General features: G+C 35.0%; 1 protein-coding gene across 1 annotated transcript; it reads right to left on the minus strand.

The window, feature by feature from the left end:
• Window positions 1-223: 223 nt before the first annotated feature.
• Window positions 224-20,744, minus strand: LOC108680764 (carbonic anhydrase-related protein 10). The gene is made up of 10 exons (XM_047881140.1): window positions 20,446-20,744; window positions 18,897-19,093; window positions 14,859-15,284; window positions 13,146-13,241; window positions 12,060-12,126; window positions 11,178-11,332; window positions 10,449-10,586; window positions 8,105-8,147; window positions 7,486-7,563; window positions 224-588 (listed from the first exon to the last, which is right to left on the minus strand). Exons 1-9 carry the CDS (start codon window positions 20,696-20,698, stop codon window positions 7,541-7,543), a joined length of 1,398 nt encoding a protein of 465 aa, XP_047737096.1. The 5' UTR covers window positions 20,699-20,744; the 3' UTR covers window positions 224-588; window positions 7,486-7,540.
• Between the last annotated feature and the right edge of the window lie 132 nt (window positions 20,745-20,876).

Below are 20,876 nucleotides of genomic sequence, written 5' to 3' on the forward strand. Positions count from 1 at the left end.
TTCGTATTTTAGGTAAAGTTACAATTCAAGTCAGACAATCACCGACACTTCGCAATTATTAAAGCTGTTTTGCAGTGCCATATATACATGTATATATACCATATACGGTATATACCACGTATATACCATATATATATACCGTATTTATCATGTATATATAATATACAGTATATACCACGTATATAACATAAATATATACCATATATACATGTATATACCATATATATACCATATCCCATATATACACGGCGCAGGTAAATTCAAATGGTAAGTAAAAGGCGTACAGAAAAGCTGAGAGCCACGCTCTCTGTATATCACATGTGCTCTAAAAAAATTAGTGAGAATTTGTCTAAATAGCGACACACTTTCTGCCCTTGCGATGCTCATCCTCACCCAATTTGGCCCGGCCAAATTAAGTATCAGTCAGTACTACGTGCAGAAAATGTCACAATTTGGACAATATAATCCCTTTATTTCTTTGAGTGTGGGTGCGCTGCAGAATATTGGCCGAATCATCGTCGGCCAGTCAGCGGCAGCCTTTATTTTTTGGCAGGAAAGCGAGGGCGGAGCGCGGAACATCAGTGAGATCTGCAAGGGAAATAATTTGAATTGAATTTTTTTTAATTTATACTCATTCATATTTAATTATCACACTGAGTCATTACGAAGCTATTGAAGAAAATATTTATTAACTTGATGTTGGGAAAAGAATTCAGCGGATCCATGTTGTAACCAATTTTGCACAATCTTAAGTATCATTTTCCTTTTTAACGGTCATTTGACACTTTTAACGTCTGTTCTACACTTTCAACTGCCATTTGGCTCTTTTCATGTCCGTTCTTCACTTTCAACTGCCATTTTGCTCTTTTAAGTCTGTTTTACACTTTCAAAAGCCATTTCGCGCTTTCAGCACTAAATTTAGTTTTTCTTCAGTCATTTAACACTTTCCACGGATAACTTTTCAAAGTACTGAGCTGTCTGATCATTGAAATATTTCGGAAGTTTAGACGAACCCGCTAGACTTCATTACAAGAAATTTCATTACAAAAATTTGAAATAATTCAAATAAATTTCGTTAGATTTTATTCCAAAAAAGCAATAATCATGTGAGAATTTTTTGGGCAAAATGGCTGTTTATTCTAAGCTAAAAATTACAAAAACCAGCAAATAATTTTTTTTTCAATTTTGATGTTCAGAAACTAATTTGGTTGACTGAAGTAGAGTTCGTAATTTCCCTTGAACCTCTTTCGAATTTAAATGTAACTAATGTATTCATACATGTTTAAATTAACCACTATAAACATATTACCCAGTTTTCTCATTGAAAATTAAAAGATGTTGAGTGAAGTTGGGAATAATTTCTCTACAGTAGCTTTTTACATGATTTTGAATTGATTCAAGAAGTTCTTCCTAAAATAGGATTGTTTTTTATACATTTGTATCTCAGTAGTTGTAAATCAAGTACATTTCCAAGTTTGTTCATATTTCTTAACACCAAATCCCAGCCAAAATAAACCCCATTCTATCTAAAGAAAATTGTTCTGCACAATTTGATTTAAACACTTGCGCAATTTGATTTAAATGTTTTTATTTATAAATTGATTTTTGTATCTTAACAACAAACTGACCCTGGCCTAAATAAAGTAACCTCAGGCCAAACTACATCCGAGCTGTCGGCGGAAATTAAAACAGAAATTGCGACGTTTCCGCAAGAATGACTTCCAATGGCGGACAAAATTGCTGCGGCCCAAGTGTGTGTTTGGGAGAATTCCTTACGGGCGCGTCAACAACAAGGAACTTCCTGCTAACATATATACTATGAGAAAATATTCTTCGACTAAATGCTACTTCAAGTGGCACGAGACTTTAAAAATTAAATAGTTCTGTTTAAAATAAATGCTTTATTATTCTTTAAATTGAATTTTTTTCGTTTCAATAATTTGAGCGAGCTTACTTTGTAAATAAGTATACTATGGTAACGGTAAAATTTTATAATGCAATTAATAAGCCTTCCTTTGCTGTAGATAACACCGTTGCTCTTTGGCCGCTTTATGACTCCCGATAGATAATTGTATTAAATAAATTATTTTGTCAAAAATTATTAGGAGACTGAAAGCAATGCATATATTATTAATTAACGAATAATTGAATACTTTCCTTGTCTCTGACGTTTTTGTAAAATATTTTGTAAATCAAGTCATATTCTACCAACAAGAATCTTTAAGCATATCCGAACGTTTATCTTTTTCTCAAATAATTATAACAAAAAATTGCAATATTAAATTCTGCAAGTGTAAATTAAAATATAAATTTTAATTTAGCCAAACAAATACAAAAGATATGAAAATTCGTTACACATATTACCAGGGAACCCGATTTCATGGATTTGAGCAACGGAAATGTCGGTCCATCATCAATATTAAAGGTTAATTGGTTTTAATGGTTGTAATTGGTTTCAATGGTATTTACCATCTTTACCACATTAATGTGCAATTCCTTGAGAAGAATGTAATATTGACAATAACAACTCATGTTTAGCCGGCATGATGGGGATAGTTCTAAATTTAAATACATTTTAATTGAGCGGGCTAATAATTTTCAGTAAAACATTTGAAAAATAATTTGTACTCTGAGTAGCTCTTAAAATTTTGATAACATTAGATTTTTGATAGTAAAACAGAAGACTAACGACGCACAAGTGGTAGTTTCACCACCGAAAAGTTCCAGTCACCGAGCAGTTGACTGGCTGGTGCCAGAGTATCCTTCTCTCATAGCAACTATCAGGTTGCTGGGGAATATCAGTTGACATGTGAAAGGTTATGTCATGGCTTTACTGTAGAGGCTCAGGGTGTGTAAAATATGCATGCACTAGGCAAATATTTTAGAGAAATTTGGAGATCCTTGATATATTTCCAATTTATACACAAATCTGCATTGATTAAAATATATGCTCAGGCGACCAATTTTAGAGAAATATGGAGATTCTCGCTTCAATATCGATATTTCCAATTAAGACCTAAATCTGTATTGTTTAAAATACAAGCTCAGGCAACCAATTTGAGAAACACTTAAAACTAGACCCTCTATATAAATACATCAATTACAAACCTAATAAAATACGTTAATATTACGATGTCTGGGTGAATTATTTAAACTTATTTTGGCCCATATCCGTTTTATTTTATTCTGTATTCATTCTTTATTAATTTTTCACATAGGGAAAGATAACAGGAGTAAATATATGATAAAAAAGCGGTAAAATTGTATAATTTATGCTTATATAAGTAAATGGTGACGGGTGAACGTTGATGCTGAACAAAGCTACGACCAAATCAGAGATACGAGGCTAAGGATACGAGTTAGAAATGCAGGAAATTTTACACGGTTTAAATTATATACTTTCTTCACTAATTACTTGCGAATGTCATTAATTTTTACACGTCGTACTTACAATCATTATCAAGCTGAATCTCGAAATGATCTTCAACTTCACCACAGTTTCAACACAAAACAAGCTAGAACCTCTGCCAGAAGTCTACATCCGGCTTTGAGTTTTACGCTTCCTTAGCCGACGTTACAGCCGAATTATCCCCGGCCAATCACCGGCCATCTATAAACCAACCAAAAGATTTACAAAATGGCGGTAGAGTTTCCGGAGCGATCTTTCGTAGGAAATAAAAGTTTGGTTAAGTAGCCGCTACCAAGTTCTTAAAGTCCAGTAATTAGGCGCGGCTTGCAACTGCAAGTGCAGCTGGGAACCGCGGCGCGGTTAAGCTGGATCTTCTGCCATCTGGGCAGCAATTTAGGTAAGAATAGCACTGTAAACGAGTGTTGACTGACAGTTCTGGTAGGAATAGCACTGTAAACAAGTGTTGAGTCACAGTGCTGATAGGAATAGCATTAGATACAAGAGAATGCACATCTCTGCAAGGACAAGATATGTAATACTTTACCCTCAGGTAGGAATAACATTACAGATGTAAAAAAGGCTGAATTTTTACTTGCAGTAACTATGTGAGAGTGAAGTTACAGCTCATGATTTTAAATACTTGATGACAATGAATTACATGTACACTGTTTGTGCATTTGTATTTAATGACTATATATTGTTTGTACATTGTATGTACATTTGTGTTGAATGGCTTTGTATTGTATGTACACCGTAGCACATTAGTATGAATGACTATGTATTGTAGAAGTTCAGCGATTGTAATACATTAAAAGATATACTAAATTTCGGAAAACCTGAGTGTAAAAGTAAACCATTTTCTTGAATTCTTATCATCAAATTAAATCGAAATCTACATAATTAAGCGAGTCAAGTTACTGAAATTTTCTAAACTCTATAATTATGTACAATTTGGTGAAATACATGTAAACATTTTTTATAACTCTTTCGGTGCATCGAAGGAAATTTTTAGTTAACATTTTTTCCATTATATTTTTTTTTTGTTTGTGGGAATTTACTCGGTAGAAGCATAAATTAATATATTTTCCTAAATTATTTGAAGGCTAGGAAAATACAAAGGAATGCACCACAGACACTTTCTTTTGATTTTAAATTCATCCTTAATTTGCCATATAAAGAATCATAATCATCTTATTATTTCTAATATGGGGAGGAGCTTCATATCTTTAATGTCATTTACAATCTGAAATTTTATTATAGTTTGCGCTCGAGCTGACTGTAATCGCGGTTTCGAGAATAATAGAATTAATACGTGGCATCAGCTGCGATATTTGCTAATCTCTTTACATTGATACTTCAGTAGCAGCTCGAGTAAAATCTGGTGTTCTTGTTCTAATAAGGAGGATGACGACGGCTTATCCTTTTGAGTGGAATCTTGTATAAATTGTATTGGAATATTAATTAAAGTGATAAAGTATTTTAAAATGCTTGTTATAGTGCCTACCCTTTTTACTACATATGTTTTTCTGGAAAAGTTAATTGTGTTACGTATTTTAGGATGTATTTTTGTGATAGTGCCTTCTTACTGGGAGAATTTTCAGCCTAGATATTATTTTAAAAATAATTTAAAAGTTTTAACTTAATTATTATTATTAACTTTGTAAACTTAAAATTTTAACGTTCTGACATTAGCGTGAACATTAACACAGAGGGAAAAAACTATGAAACATTAGGCTTCACTATGAAATATTAAGCTTGACGCTTGAGCAGCATTGAATTATACATTTAATCACTGCATTTTCTACTCAAAATATGACCTATTCTTACATTTCCAAACAACAATTCTAGTTGTTTTTTAACTGTATATTCATGTCACATGATACCATCTCAATGAATAAATCCCAGAGGCAAAACCAAGATATGCTAATGCAACCGCTAGGACAAGTTTGCTCATTTTCACGAGCAAAAGTTAGTTGAATGTTAGTTTCAAAGACCGTAGAGTTTTCCTGGAGTTAGTTGAATGTTAGTTGCAAAGACCGTACAGTTTTTGCCGCAGACTCAATACGACTTGGACGTTAAATAGCTCCGCTTCTGACTGCCTTAATAGACATGAAATTAATATTACAAGTATTGGTGAAGTTGCCGCCTTATTAAAATTAAAATGGGTTATAAACTAAAAACTAAACTGTCAACGCCAATTAATTAAAAACATAATCAAGTATATAATAATGTCAAAATATTACTCTCATAAATTCAAACAATGAAAAGAAAAAAAAACATTATCAAAAATCATGTGGTCAGACCTAAATTTTGTCTAAAATATTCACAATGCATTTTAATAACCTGAATCTTTGATAATTAAACTCAAAATAATGAGTTAATATAAATAATATAATGAATTTTAATATCATTGCATACTGCAGCACAAAAATTCCTTATGCGGGCTTAGCAATGATTTGAACAGAATATAGAGGCCATTTTGTTTTCAATTATCTGAAAATTCCAAATTAATTGCACATTATGGTAGATTTGTATCTCTATTATTTTTTTCACCTAATTGATACAATATTTGTTGCCTGTTAACTCACGTACGAAATCTTACGTTAACGTTAATTAACAAACGCGTCCATTAATTGAACTTCTAATTAAGGTGTGTCCATTAGTTAAATATGGAATTTATGTCTGTTCGTTGAACTTCTAATGAAGGTGTGTTCATTATTTGAACCTTGAATGTGTGTCCATTAGCTGAACTTTTACATAAAGTGTGCCCATAAGCGGAGCCTTGAATGTAACTCCATTATTTTAACCTTGATTGTGAGTCCACTATTTTAACCTTGATTGTGCGTCCATTATTTTAATCTTGAATGTGCGTCCGTTATTTTAACTTTAAATGTATGTTCATTATTTAAATCTTGAATGTGTGTCCATTATTTTAACCTTGAATGTGCGTCCATTATTAGCTGAATCTCTGTTGTTGAACATTAACTGAATCTTGGATTAGTTCAACAAGACAAATAACGTTCATTTAAGGCTGAAGTCTTACAAACATTTCTTCAAGTAATTCATAAAAATTAAAATATAACCCCAACTGTTTAGTTACTAGTCCTCACTGTTCAATGGAAAATAATGAAACGTTACCATTTCTTATTCTCACGGAGATATTGTGGTGAACAAACGAATTTTATAATATTTTAGCTCACAAAATAATGTTAAATGTTGTAGTGTACTAAACAACTTTCCAATTTATTAGGGTGCACAATAACTTTAAAATTAAAACGCACCCAAAAAACGACCCAAATTATATTTAAAATTTAATTTCTGGAGAAATCATCGAGCCTTTCAATAGCGCGTAATTAACAATATAAAACGCATGATCATCCACTCACCCTGTCATTCAGGATGAATGAGGTAAGTTATGAGTTGACGCGCAAGGCATTCACGATGAATGAGGATTCAATAGATATAAGTCATAACTACTCTGATTCAAGTGACTCAGCACTTGACTCACTTCAATTAATAATTGTGATTTTTAATTAGAGTAACTGTCGTTCAGTCCTTCAATTCTATTAAATGGGGTAATTATATTTCGTAAATTGCAGTATTTCTGATGCAGTTATTTTACAAATTATTTATATTATAATTATTTAGACAAATATTATATTACTATAATTATTTAAATTATTGATATTGCTTAGACTATGGGGAGGTGAACCACACTCAGAGATATAAACAGATCGTAATGTCCAAACAGTGACACATTTTATGCACGGAGCATTGATATGCTCTATTATATGGCCAAACTGGGTCAGGATGACCTATAAAAGGACATAAAGTGCATCGTTATTTGGACAAAATCCCACTGATTGCTCTGAGTGCATGAAGAAGAAAAAATATAACTCAGTACTCACTGCAGTGAGTGACAGAGAGCGAATTTTCTCGTCGACGAAAACGTGAAATCACGGACGGACAGACAGACGGATGGACAGACGGACATGCCGAGCATAATAGTTAATTTTTTCCATAAATGAGAAAATGCGCTAAAAATGTCTGGGGTGAATTTTTTGGGGGGGACTCACCTTGGGATGGGAGTTTAAAGCGAAGTACAGTGATGGGGAAGGCGGTGCCCCCTTATCATGACCCCAGCCAACTCCCAACTGGGGGAATGAAAACGAACTTTATTGTAAAAGTGACGTCATTTTGAATGTTCCTATAAGTGATAAGTGAAAATATTCAAGGAATAATTCAGAGGTTTCAAAGAGATTAATATTTATTATGGCTTATGAGATAATAATAATTTAGGGATGAATTATGCCTTGAGATCAGATGGTTATAAATCAGATCTAGGTGGCCTAATAAATGAATTAGATGGATCTAACTGAATGATGAATAAAAAATTTGCAAAATCTTGAGCTTGTTGGAATCCATGTGAAGATTTACACTGTCTATTGAAACATACAGTAAATTAGCCAGGGTCAAAATCGGCTGAAGACTTCATGGTTTAATAAATAAATTAATCAATATTTTATTAAATAATTACGTCCATATGCAAAAAGAACAGACATTTTTTCATTTAATTTAATAGTCTGGAAATTCTGGATTCATATGGCTTAATTCAGTCTAATTGTAATTCGCGAAATTTCTTGTTCTGAATGAGCCAATTCATGTATGATGAATGATTTATGAATGCTCACTCACCTCGGTAAGCAAACCTTGGGTCGGCGATGTGACACCGCGTCTCCTGCACAGCAAATACATATTTGTTTATTATTTATTCATATTTCTATAAATAATTTATATTAGAATTGTTTTTATAATAAATATTTCATTTCTAAAATAAAAATATTAAATGTTTATTAATTATAATATATTCAAAGTTAAATATTTATGATAAATTTAATTTAAATTAAATATTTGTTAAAAATGTTACTACTAAATGTTCATATATATTATAATAATATGAAATACTTATCATTTATTATATATTTCAATTTAAATATTTTTAATACATATGAAATATTTATTTCAAAAATGTATAAATAATTTTTTCCTTTTAAAAACCAGTAAAAGTTAAGATAAAGAACAAATATATTATGGAGGGCGAGTTAACATTTAAAATATAATGTTGGGTGCGTGCACCGTGAGATGTGGTAGCTTGCCTGCGAGCGCTCCTGACACGAAGAGAAACTAAGTGCCTTTAAACAACTATTGATAATTCGTCACAAAAACCTTACCTACTTTCTACCTTTAATTTGCTTCTTACAACTGCTATTAATTCCAATTGATTAATTATAATCTCCAATTGCCTAACTCTAATCTCCAACTGCATAACTCTAATTTCCAGCTGCATAACTCTACTCTCCCGCTTCATAACTCTAATCTCCAACTGCCTAACTCTGATGATCAACTGATTAACTCTATACTCCAACTGCCTCACTCTAATACCTGAGATCAAGATTAAAAATTTACGACCACCTAACTATCACTTTTCACCGCCCACAATTCCATCGAGAATTTACATTGAACATTAAGAAGAATTTTTATAGCAGGATATTATGTTTGCTCCAACATAATAATATCTAAAGTTGGGTAAATAATCACTATATACGGCAATAATAAACAAGATTAGGCTAATCATCAATAGGAGCGAATTAATAATCAATAGTATAATATTGTTAATTAATGAGATTAGTATTATAGTAAAAAAGATTAGCGTAATAATAAAGTTAATTAGGTCTAAAATAAACAATAGTTAGCACCATAATATTTAATAATTAATGATATTAAGTAAATACTATATTAGGTTAGGTCAATAATATTGAAAATAAGGTCTAATTAAAAAACATTGAGTGTGGTAAGTGGCAATCGAAGCCTATTGATTACCGAGATAAGTGGTGATTAAGCTACCCACTCAGTCTACGGTCGCTAGGGGAATGAATGGCAAGTGCATACCCCACACAAACCACTCTGGTGTGAACACATTCAGGTGAAATCAATCAACATTCAATGCATTTATTATAATACAGCGACCGTAAAATTGTGACGCTGAAATACGTGCGATGTATACGATACGATACGAGAAAACAATTTGGAGGAACAAAGAAAGAGAGAACAGCATAAATTGAAAGGACAATAAAAGAAAAGTAAAATTAAAATAATAGAACAGGAAAAGAACAAGGAAACAGTAAAAACCGAAGTCGTTCGCGCGTTAGTTAGCTAAGAATCACACATTAAATTAATCGTAAACACAACTAATTCGACGTTAAACACCGCCGGCCTAACATGATAATGAGCATCAGATCAGACATTCAACTCATTAAAGACATTCAACTCATTAAAGATATTCTGCCTATTAATGCCATTCAACTCGTTTAACGTCCCTCAACCCAGTTCAACTCTTTCCCGATCATTTTTAGCACTCACCCCTCAACGTGTTGGGATTCTCACCAGCATGAACATTTGTTTGATTTAATAACTTTTATCTCATCAGCTTTGGCAGTGTCATTAGCATTAAGCATATATAACATCAACATTATTCAACATGAGCATCCACCTCTTCAACACTTTCAACATGTGCATCCCTCTCTTCAACATCACTAAACATGAGCACAAACCTCTTCAACGTCATTCAAAATGAGCATCCACCTTTTTCAATATCATTCAAAATGAGCATCCACCTCTTCAACATAATTCAGCATGAACATCCCCCTCTTCAACACCTTTCAACATGTGCATCTACCTGTTCAACATCATTAAACATGAGCACAAACCTCTTCAACGTCATTCAAAATGAGCATCCACCTCGTCAACATCATTCAGCATGTGCATCCACCTCTTCAAAAAAATATAACTTAGTACTCACTGCAGTGAGTGACAGAGAGCGCATTTTCTCGTCGACGAAAACGTGAAGTAAAGGACGGACAGACGGACGGACGGACATGGCAAGCACAACAGTGCCTTTTTTCCATAAATGAGAAAATGCGCTAAAAACCACTCGACAACATCATCAACATTCACAACATTCACCAACATTGAAGATCACCTCGCCGAGGGGGCGGCGCTGGATGTTGGCGCGCACGGTGCGGTGGTGCGCCGTCTGCGCGGGGCGGAAGTTGTTGGCGAGCGTGGCGTGGGTGAGCGGAGGTGCGCTGCTCTGCCGCAGCCCCCGCAGCTCCTCCAGCTGAGATGAAGTGGGGGAAGTATGGGGGATGAGATTATTTAGGGTGAAATACCCACCATAATATTTATATGACCTCCCCACCATAATCACAGTCTTCCATCAACAAGCAAGTAATCCTGGTCCATCATCATAACATTTTTTATAAGACTGTAGTAATCGCATTTAGTTGTTCAACATACATAAAAACCCAACCATGTCGTTCAACTTACATAAAAAAAAAACAAATTATCATCCAATAAACTACGACGAGTCCGCTTCGCCTTGTCGGCAGGTTTCCGCGACCAGGACCAGGCGCAGAGGCCGAATTACCGTGACAGACTGACGCGACTCATCGAGAGTGACAAACAGTAAAGACGAGACTAGAAGCCTGGTACAAACCAAACTAACCGACACCCTTAAACTTTGTTGACCCCTTTGGACCTTGCCGACGCCCTTGAGTTTTACTGACCTCGTGAGATCTTGCTGGCGCCTTGAATCTTACTGACCCCTTAGGTTGAGTAGACAGAAGTGTGGATGTACCCACCTTGTCACGGGTGATGCAGACAGAAGTATGGATGTACCCACCTTGTCACGGGTGACGCGTTCACCCACCTTGTCACGGGTGATGTAGACAGGTTTGTTAGGCAGTATCCATGTTACAGTCTCGTGGCAGGCGGGCTCGGTGGTGGAGCCCTCATAGGTCATGTACTGCTGGGTGCTGGGCACCAGCTGGTCCACCCGCACGGGCGACGTGCGCACGCTCGACCCTACGCGGGGTGGGGGAAAAAACCCCACGGGGGAATGAAAATATATTAATATAATGTATTAAACGGTGGGTTATATATATATAATATTACATATAAATGCGTATAACGCTAGAATATGTGTGAGGTTGTAGCTATAAATCTGCTACTGTCAAGTAAACGCAACGTTATGGTAAAGTTGGGAGTTGTAGCAGCATATATGCAACTGTAACGTAAAACTGAAGTTATAGTAGAGTTGAGAGTTGTAGCGGTAAACATGCAACTGTAACGTATATGAAGTTACAGTTGAGTTGAAGAATAATTTTTAATTTTTAATTTTAGAGAAGAATTTTCGCAGCAGCTTGGATCAAACCCACGACTCAGCGCCCCCATCTTGGTACCTTGAACTTTACCACCAAGCCAATGAAGTACTTCTTATAGAAACTTAATTAGTCATAATTTTATTCATAAACAATCATGAATCATTTACGTAATAGGATCCGATATTAATTGAATTATTTGAGTAAATCGAATAATAAAAATCACGTATAAAAAAATATAACTCAGTACTCACTGCAGTGAGTGACAGAGAGCGCATTTTCTCGTCGACGAAAACGTGGTCACGGACAGACGGACGGACGGACAGACGGACAGACGGACAGACGGACAGACGGACAGACAGACAGACGGACATGACGAGCACAATAGCGCCTTTTTTCCTTAAATGAAAAAAAAACAATGTCTGCCTCACCGCCATATTTGATCGCCTTGACGTCGCCCAGCATGACCTGCAGCTCCGGTGACACTGCGTCTCCTATCTGAATAAATATAATTATATTATATAAAAAAATATAGAAATAAGTATAATATATATACTCAAAAAAATGAGTCACAATTCGTCCAAATATCGATACCCTTTTTACGCTTTTGTGGGTCAGTCATCCTGATCAAGTATGGCCCGGGACGAAGGGTAATCAGAGCTACTTTCTGCTTGTACCATGAGTGAAAATGTGTCATTATATGAACAATGTGACCCATTCATTTTTCTGAGTAAATAACTATTGTCCGTAAATAAATAACTCAGATATGAAGTATATCGTTGAATACTTTAATACAAAGGCAAATAAAAAAGAAAAATTCAATACAGTTCCCTTCTAAGATTATCTGTGAAAATAAAGTTTCCAGTTAAGATATATATTGAATTTCCCTTCTTCATTTTTTTCTTTTCTCAGTAAGTTTAAGATAGAAAAAAAATGATTTTCATTATTGTTACATGATTGTCTGTATGAAAATATTGACTATTCTCTATATATATTATTTTAAGAAATCATCAATAAGATAAATCTCTTGAATGCATTAAATAATGCCAAATATGAAAAGTTTTTTCTTAATTTCAGTTTATAGAGTGAATAGTGCGATGCTAATATCCTCTACACGCCTCCTATTTATGAATATGCATTTAATAATTCATGGTAATGTAAGGAGGCTGAGATGTATGCAGGAGATGTATGTTGCAATATTGATAGAAATATAAACCATTATTTCGAGACTATTTACATTCACACTTTCAAAATTCACATAAAAATAAAAAATACGTCGAATTACTACATTCAAGGGTTAATTATGAAAATACATTTACACTTTTTTAACATTCACAACATTCACTTGAAAGTTAAAACTAACGTTGGCTTCCTACATACATTCAAGGATCGACTAGTCGAAATTCATCTATGTTCTTTATTCCATTCACTAATAATATTGTAAAAAAATATTAATTTTTGCAGGTTCACAAACCTCATTGAAAAATCAAGAGTTACAATTTGTATCAAATAGATACCTGCAAAAATATTGCAATCGCTGCTACTCCGTAAACTTTGCTGGAGGCTTCGCTGAAATTTTGATAGAGTTGGGAGTTGTAGCCGTAAATCTGCAACTGTAACGTAAGAGAAACGTTATTGTAGAGTTGGGAGTTGTAGCCATGAATCTGCACTGTAACGTAAATGAAGGTTATAGTAGAGTTTGGAGTTGTCGCCGTAAATCTGCAACTGTAACGTAAACGAACCGTTATTTTAGAGTTGGGAGTTGTAGCTATAAATTTGCAACTGTAACGCAAACGAAAAGTTGTTGTAGAATCGGGAGTTGTAGTCATAAATTTACAACTGTAACGTAAAAGAAAAGTTACAGTAGAGTTGGCAGTTGTAGCCATGAATCTGCAACTGTAACGTAAACGAAACGTTATTGTAGAGTTGGGAGTTGTAGCCGTAAATCCTCACCTGTAAATAAAAATCTCGTAGCCATGGCTAACCTTTGCCCCTATCGTTATCACAAACGAGATAATCCTAAATTGATATGATTTAATAATTTCATCTTAAATAATTCATGGAATAACTTGCTATCAAATCCAAACTTTTCCTTAAAACCAAAAAATTCATCATTTCCAAACATGCTACGGATGTAAATTTGTATCAGATTTTCTACAAAGATATAGATATATAAATTATTCGTACATACAATACCATAATCTAGATGCATTGAATATCTTTTCGTTTGCAGTGGCAAAGTAAGTTTCACAACTTAGGTTATTTGACAGGCCGAAGACGCAGCCGAACACAAAAAGTTTGGCATTAGCCAACGCTATTCAAGTTCGCGCATTCGAACCAAGACTTGGCCATTAAAACTTTTCCTTTGTTCTCGGCCTCCACCAGCAAAATCGCTCTGAAGTTTGTTCGTGTCTTAACTTTTCGTAGGTCCAGATACTTAATACTCATAAGTTGCTGAGTTTTACGGGGGTCGTTACTCTGACATTCGCACATGCGGTGAATAAATTGAGTCGTAGGCGTAATTTAAACACGATACATTGATTTATACTGAGAGTTTTCTGATGGATTTGCGCCATGTAACGAAAAAAATATTTTTATAAATGGTTATAATTAGCCATATGCACTGTAACTGACCTTTAATTACTTACCTGTACTTTTATATCCACACATCACATATCCTTTGATTCACTATTTTCACCACACTTAACAGAACTTAAAATAACTCCACCTTTCTTACTCGTACTTTTATAAATAGTTAACCAAATACTCGGTTGGTAATAAACCTAACCAAATATTTCTTACCCTCACTATCCTTTCATTACTTATTCCTACATTCACATGGCATACATTATCATAACAATATTTATCTGTACACTCGCTACTCTTACTAATAGCCCACCTATAACCCACTAATACCCCCACTTCTTTCTCCCCAATACCACACCAATATGCCACCTATACCCCACCAATACCTCATCTATTCCTAACCAATACCCCACCCATATCCCACCAATACCCAACTTATACCCCATCAATACCCCACCTATACGTCACCTATACGCCACCTACAGTATACTCCATCAATACCCCACCCATATCCCACCAGATACCCCACCTATACCCCGCCTATACGCCACCTATACTCCATCAATACCCCACCAAAATCCCACCAATACCCCACCTATACGCCACCTATACTACAACAATACACCACCAATACGCCCCGTTACCTCAGCTGGGAAAGGCCGGCCGTCGAGCAGATGCTCGGAGCCCTGCTGGTCGGTGTCGCCGAAGTGGAGTCGTGTGTGTGTGAGGGAATACGTGTACGACAACGGCCCCCCAGACATGTTTGCAAGGGGGTTGCTGCCCTCAGACCCCCCGCGGGGGGTCACCAACCCTCGGTTACGTAAACCGCGACTTGATAAGTCGCTGTTAACGGTGTAGTTCTGGCGACTGTTCTTCCAGTCGTTGTAGTCTTTGGGGAGAACTGAGCGACTTGGCGAGGAAGTTAGCTGGCTGATTGGCGCTATATTGGCTGATTGGCCGGATGATTGGCCGGATGATTGGCCGAATGATTGGTCATCAGTATCGTACGAGGAGTAGCCACCCATATGCCATTCAACACTGTGCCCTGTGTTGACCAGATCACCTGCTACCTGTAGGTGGAATAATAGAATATTTAGCACATTTATACATACATATATCATTACTGCAACTACAAGTTGTTTAGTAATAATTGATGTGCAATAATAAATGAAAATGTTTCCGGAATTTATTGGTGTTTTTGTGTCTTTTACATTGGCTTTTCAAGCGTGTATCCGCAATACGAGATTTTACCTCGACCTGAAATTCGCATTAATTGGGGTTTTGTGCGAGCTTGAACGCTGCTGTCGTTAATTATCATTGCTTAAATTAGGTAATAATTTAAAAGCTTGAATAATCATAGATATATCGGAGGCTAGTAATATATGTATTCGTGAAATATTGTTTGAAAAATGGCTCCACAGAGATTAAAGATTTGATGTATTTTAATGTATTATGCATGACTGTGTATTGTAATGTATTATGCATGAATATGCATAATCCTGTGGCTTTTATCAGGCTAAGCCTCTTACCTGTAAGGAGAGGCATTCTCAATACTTGTATTTATTTCGAGCTATTTCGAAAATTCATTAAAAGTTCAACGGAACGGATACAGGAAAAAGTCACAATACGACATTTTGTGGGTAATTCCATCGTTCCGGCTGCTTCAATCATCTCAAGATCATTATCATTAGCTGTGTATTTTAATCATTCCGAGAATGTTTTAATCATTCCGAGAATGTTTGAATCGTTCCGATAATATTTTTATCATTCCGAGAATGTTTTAATGATCCTGAACATGTTTTAATAATTTAGAGAATGTTTTAATCCTTCCGGGAAGTTTTTGTTAATTCAGCGAATGTTTTATTCATTCCGAAAATGTTTTAATCATTCCGAGAATGTTTTGATCATTCCGTGAATTTTTGTATCATTCCGAGAATGTTTTATTCATAACATGCATGTTTTTATAACACGTGTGTGTTTTAACTATTCCATGGATGTTTTCAATTATCATGGACGTTATCATTTCGGTTTTCTTTCGTCTTCTGACATGAAACAAATGATTTATGATCATTTGATGGATATGAAAATAAAGGATTACTGGAAGTGTTGTAGTATCAGTACGAGCACAGTTTGCGTATATCATCGTCGGAAATATGCGATTGAAGTTGAATGAAAACTCGATAAACTATACCCGTTATATCCCATCCCTATATATTATATTTATATATTAATTTCAAACATATATCCCATCCTTTTACTTTTGAAAAAATTCACGAATCACAAAGATTTAATAAAGACAATGATTGAAAGCGATTTTAATATCAAATAATTAAGACGAATTGCAACATTCACGCTGTTGTTTTATTTTCGACGCCCCTGCGACGGTATTTATTCTTGCGGGAAGTTCAATTCAAACGGAAACAAAGCTGCCGGGGTTTGGCCCCGAACTAAAACGTATGGCTTCATCAGAACCGAGAAATATTTTATTGGATAAAATTGAGCTGGACGTCGGCCACCAATGGCCATCCATAAATCGCCTCTGATTCGAAGCTCCACCAGGTTCGCGTAACCGGATTTTCGGCTTCGTTGTTTGCATCCGCAAATCCGGAAGGAAATACGGAAAGTCTTTGCATTTCATCCGCTTGTCCGAGGTATATAATATTTTTATTTTTGAACAGAAAAGCGAGTAAGAGAAATCGTATTTAAGGAGAATGATTTCATGTTAAGATGAGTCCGTAATTAAAACAAAGAAACCTAATAACATTACCGTTGGAAGAGCTAGCCAATAAGTTGCTATAAACCAGATCAAAGAAAACGGCGCTGGTCGATTACTGTCTTTGCATTTACTGGCATTTGAGTGGCCTTTACATCGGCATTTACTGCTGTTTGGATAGACCTTAACATCGGCATTTACTGCCGCTTGGATAGACCATAACATCGGCATTTACTGCCGCTTGGATAGACCATAACATCGACATTTACTGCCGCTTGGATAGACCTTAACATCGGCATTTACTGCCTCTTGGATAGACCATAACATCGGCATTTACTGCCGCATGAATAGACCTTAACATCGGCATTTACTGCCGCTTGGATAGACCTTTACATCAGCATTTACTGCCGCTTGGATAGACCTTTACATCGGCATTTACTGCCGCTTGGATAGACCTTTATATCGGCATTTACTGCCGCTTGGATTGTTCTCTTACATATCTCTTCTCTTTTACCAGACTGTTATTTTCATTTCGTATAACATATCACTCTGTTTCATCAATCTTAAATTTTACTTTTTTAATGCCTGCTTCCCTTTATTGCTGTTATTCTCATATTTTAATGACAATTTCTTATCTTTGATTAAACTGCACCTCCATCCCTCTATACCAGCCTATAAATATATCACGTTAACTCAACAAACAATTTTGTAACCGTGCTAATTACTTGTTTTCTTCAAACGAACTTAAATCCCGAGGCGTTCTTGTTTACTGGTTCACAATTAATTTGATTGGCTTAATCTGCGGCAGGATTTAGGAGTGGATGTAATCCAGTCTCTCTGGGTGCTAGGATAAACCTTAGCCAGGAATCCTCTGAATAAAGTTATTCTCTTAAATCCTTGTCGTAATCCCTTGAGTAAAGTTATTTATTTAAATCCTTGTCGTAATCCCTTGAATAAAGTTATTTATTTAAATCCTTGTCGTAATCCCTTGAATAAAGTTATTTACTTGAATCCTTGCCGGTAATCCCTTGAATAAAATTATTTATTTAAATCCTTGCCAGGAATCCCTTGAAAAAAAGTTATTCACTTAAACCATTGCCACTAATCCCTGGAATAAAGTTATTTACTTGAATACTTGAAAAGAATTTCATGGATACAGTTATTCAATTAAATTCTAATCAAGAATTTTGCGGTTAAATTATTTGCTGAAATCCTTGTCAGGAATCCGTTGAATACAATTCTGCTTTGAAATCCTTACAAAATATACATGCAATGAATTATTTCCCGTAAGTCCTTGCAAAATATTTTTTTAATAAAAACCTCTACCTGTGTACGAGAAATACATTCACTTAATCCGTTACCCAAATTGCCGCTACAATATTCATTTATTAAATCCATAAATATTCCATTTTATTTAATAAAAATTTAGGACAAAAAAATAATGAAGGAAAACCATCCATTCCAAAATTTATTCAAAATTAATCCAACATTAGAACATTCTGGTAATTCCATTAAATAGAATCTGTTATTTTAATTATGAAACCAAATCAAAATCCACATTACAAAATTTTGTCTATATACCAATTGAATAAAATCTGTCACTCGAACATTACTATAAATAAAAATATATTTCTCACTATAATTCAAATAAATTATGTGAAAATGACAAGGTTTAAGTGAAAAATATTAATAAATAAAACCCACATTTTCTCTTACTAATTTTCGAATAAAATCTTAGAAAATGACAAGGCTTAAGTGAAAAATATTAATAAATAGAGAACAAATTTTTCTTACTAATTTTCAAATAAATGCTGTGGAAATAGAAAAGTTGAATTGAAAAATATTGATGTTAAAGTGAAAATGATTAATGAATAAAACCCACATTTTTCCTTACTAATTTTAAAATAAATTCTGTGAAAATAGATAATTTGAAATAAAAAATATTAATGTAAAGGCCCCAGCAACTCACGCTGGTTTTGTCGACCGTGAAGGGGGAGAGGTTGGGGTCGAAGAGGAGGGTGCGGGGGTCCACGTTGATGGGGGATTGGCGTCTGCCATCCCTACACATCCCCCACGCGGGGTTAATGACCCCCCAGAACCTGGGGCCTGATATCCCCTCGTACGTCCACCACTGACCCCAGTCAATCCCCCTGGGGTTGCCCTCAGCTGGGGGGAAATATACAGCGAGCAATCAGCTGGGGAAAATATATAGGGAGCAATTAGCTGGGGAAAATATATAGGGAGCAATCAGCTGGGGAGAATATATAGGGAGCAATCAGCTGGGGAGAATATATAGGGAGCAATCAGCTGGGGAAAATATATAGGGAGTAATTAGCTGGGGAAAATATATAGGGAGCAATCAGCTGGGGAAAATATATAGGGAGCAATCAGCTGGGGAGAATATATAGGGAGCAATCAGCTGGGGAGAATATATAGGGAGTAATTAGCTGGGGAAAATATATAGGGAGCAATCAGCTGGGGAAAATATATAGGGAGCAATCAGCTGGGGAGAATATATAGGGAGCAATCAGCTGGGGAGAATATATAGGGAGCAATCAGCTGGAAAAAATATATAGCGAGAAATCTGCTGGGGAAAATATATATATAGCAATCGGTTGGGGGAAATATATATAGAGCAATCAGCTGGGGCAAATATAGATAGAGCAATCAGCTGGGAAAAATATAGATAGAGCAATCAGCTGGGGAAAATATAGATAGAGCAATCAGCTGGGGGAAATATAGATAGAGCAATCAGCTGGGGAAAATATAGATAGAGTAATAAACTGGGGCGAGTATATATAGAACAATCAGCTAAGAAAATTGTACATAAACAATTGAAAACAATCATTGCCTATGAAATTTATAATTTGTGCGATTGAAACGATAGATGTAGTCAGAGTTACACAAACTGCATGAATTAATTGAATAGATATGGCTACTCAGGAAATAAACTATATGATAGAGAAATAATCGTAACTCTAGATACTAAATTAGACTAACTAAAATGTAAGTTATAGTAGCGGAGGAGAGAGAATAGGCCAGGGTAAACTAGGCGGTCATAGGTTCTAGGTTAAACTAATCGGGAATTCTAGGAATTTTGAATCAGTGAACTGGAGACAAGCAACTAGAGGTTATAGTTACTCTAGCAGCTATAGCGATAGTTATAGTTACTGTAGCAGCTATAGCGATAGTTATAGTTACTCTAGCAGCTATAGCGATAGTTATAAGCTATAGTGATAGTTATAGTTACTCTAGCAGCTATAGCGATGGTTATAGTTATTCTAGCAGCTATAGCGATAGTTATAGTTACTCTAGCAGCTATAGTAATAGTTATAGTTACTCTAGCAGCTATAGCGATAGTTATAGTTACTCTATCAGCTATATCGATAGTTACTCTAGAAGCTATAGGTATAGTTACTGTAGCTCTAGAAGCTATAGGTATAGTTATAGTTACTCTAGAAGTTATAGTTACTCTATATATATTTATTTACTCTGTAGCAGCTATAACGGTGCCTCACCTGTAGCAAAGAACAGTATCAATGCGAGAACAAGAGCTGTTCTCGACAGAACGAACTCTTTTCGATGAATTCTTGTTGTTGCTGGAACTTTATACGGAGAACTTGAGCCAAATCTTCTACACGAAAACAAAAAACACAGCAAACACACATTCATGAATGAGGTGAACATTCGCAATACATTCGTCCTATTAATTCTCACAGTTGAGCCTAACTGGCATCGCCAGTTAGGCAGTTCCATCATCCAATTTTCCATAACCTTATTCACTTTTAATTCATAAAAATATATTTTCAAGCGCAAAAATTTCAAAAAATATTTCCATTTCCAAATAAATTTATAATTTTTTCAAAAAAAAATTGTGAGAAAAATTTCATGTTTTTTCAAAGATTTTAATGCATTTAATTTTAATATTTATGCATCGTTTCAGTCACAG

This window comes from Hyalella azteca, unplaced genomic scaffold, assembly GCF_000764305.2.
Source record: "Hyalella azteca isolate HAZT.00-mixed unplaced genomic scaffold, Hazt_2.0.2 contig7147, whole genome shotgun sequence".
NCBI lineage: Eukaryota > Metazoa > Arthropoda > Malacostraca > Amphipoda > Hyalellidae > Hyalella > Hyalella azteca.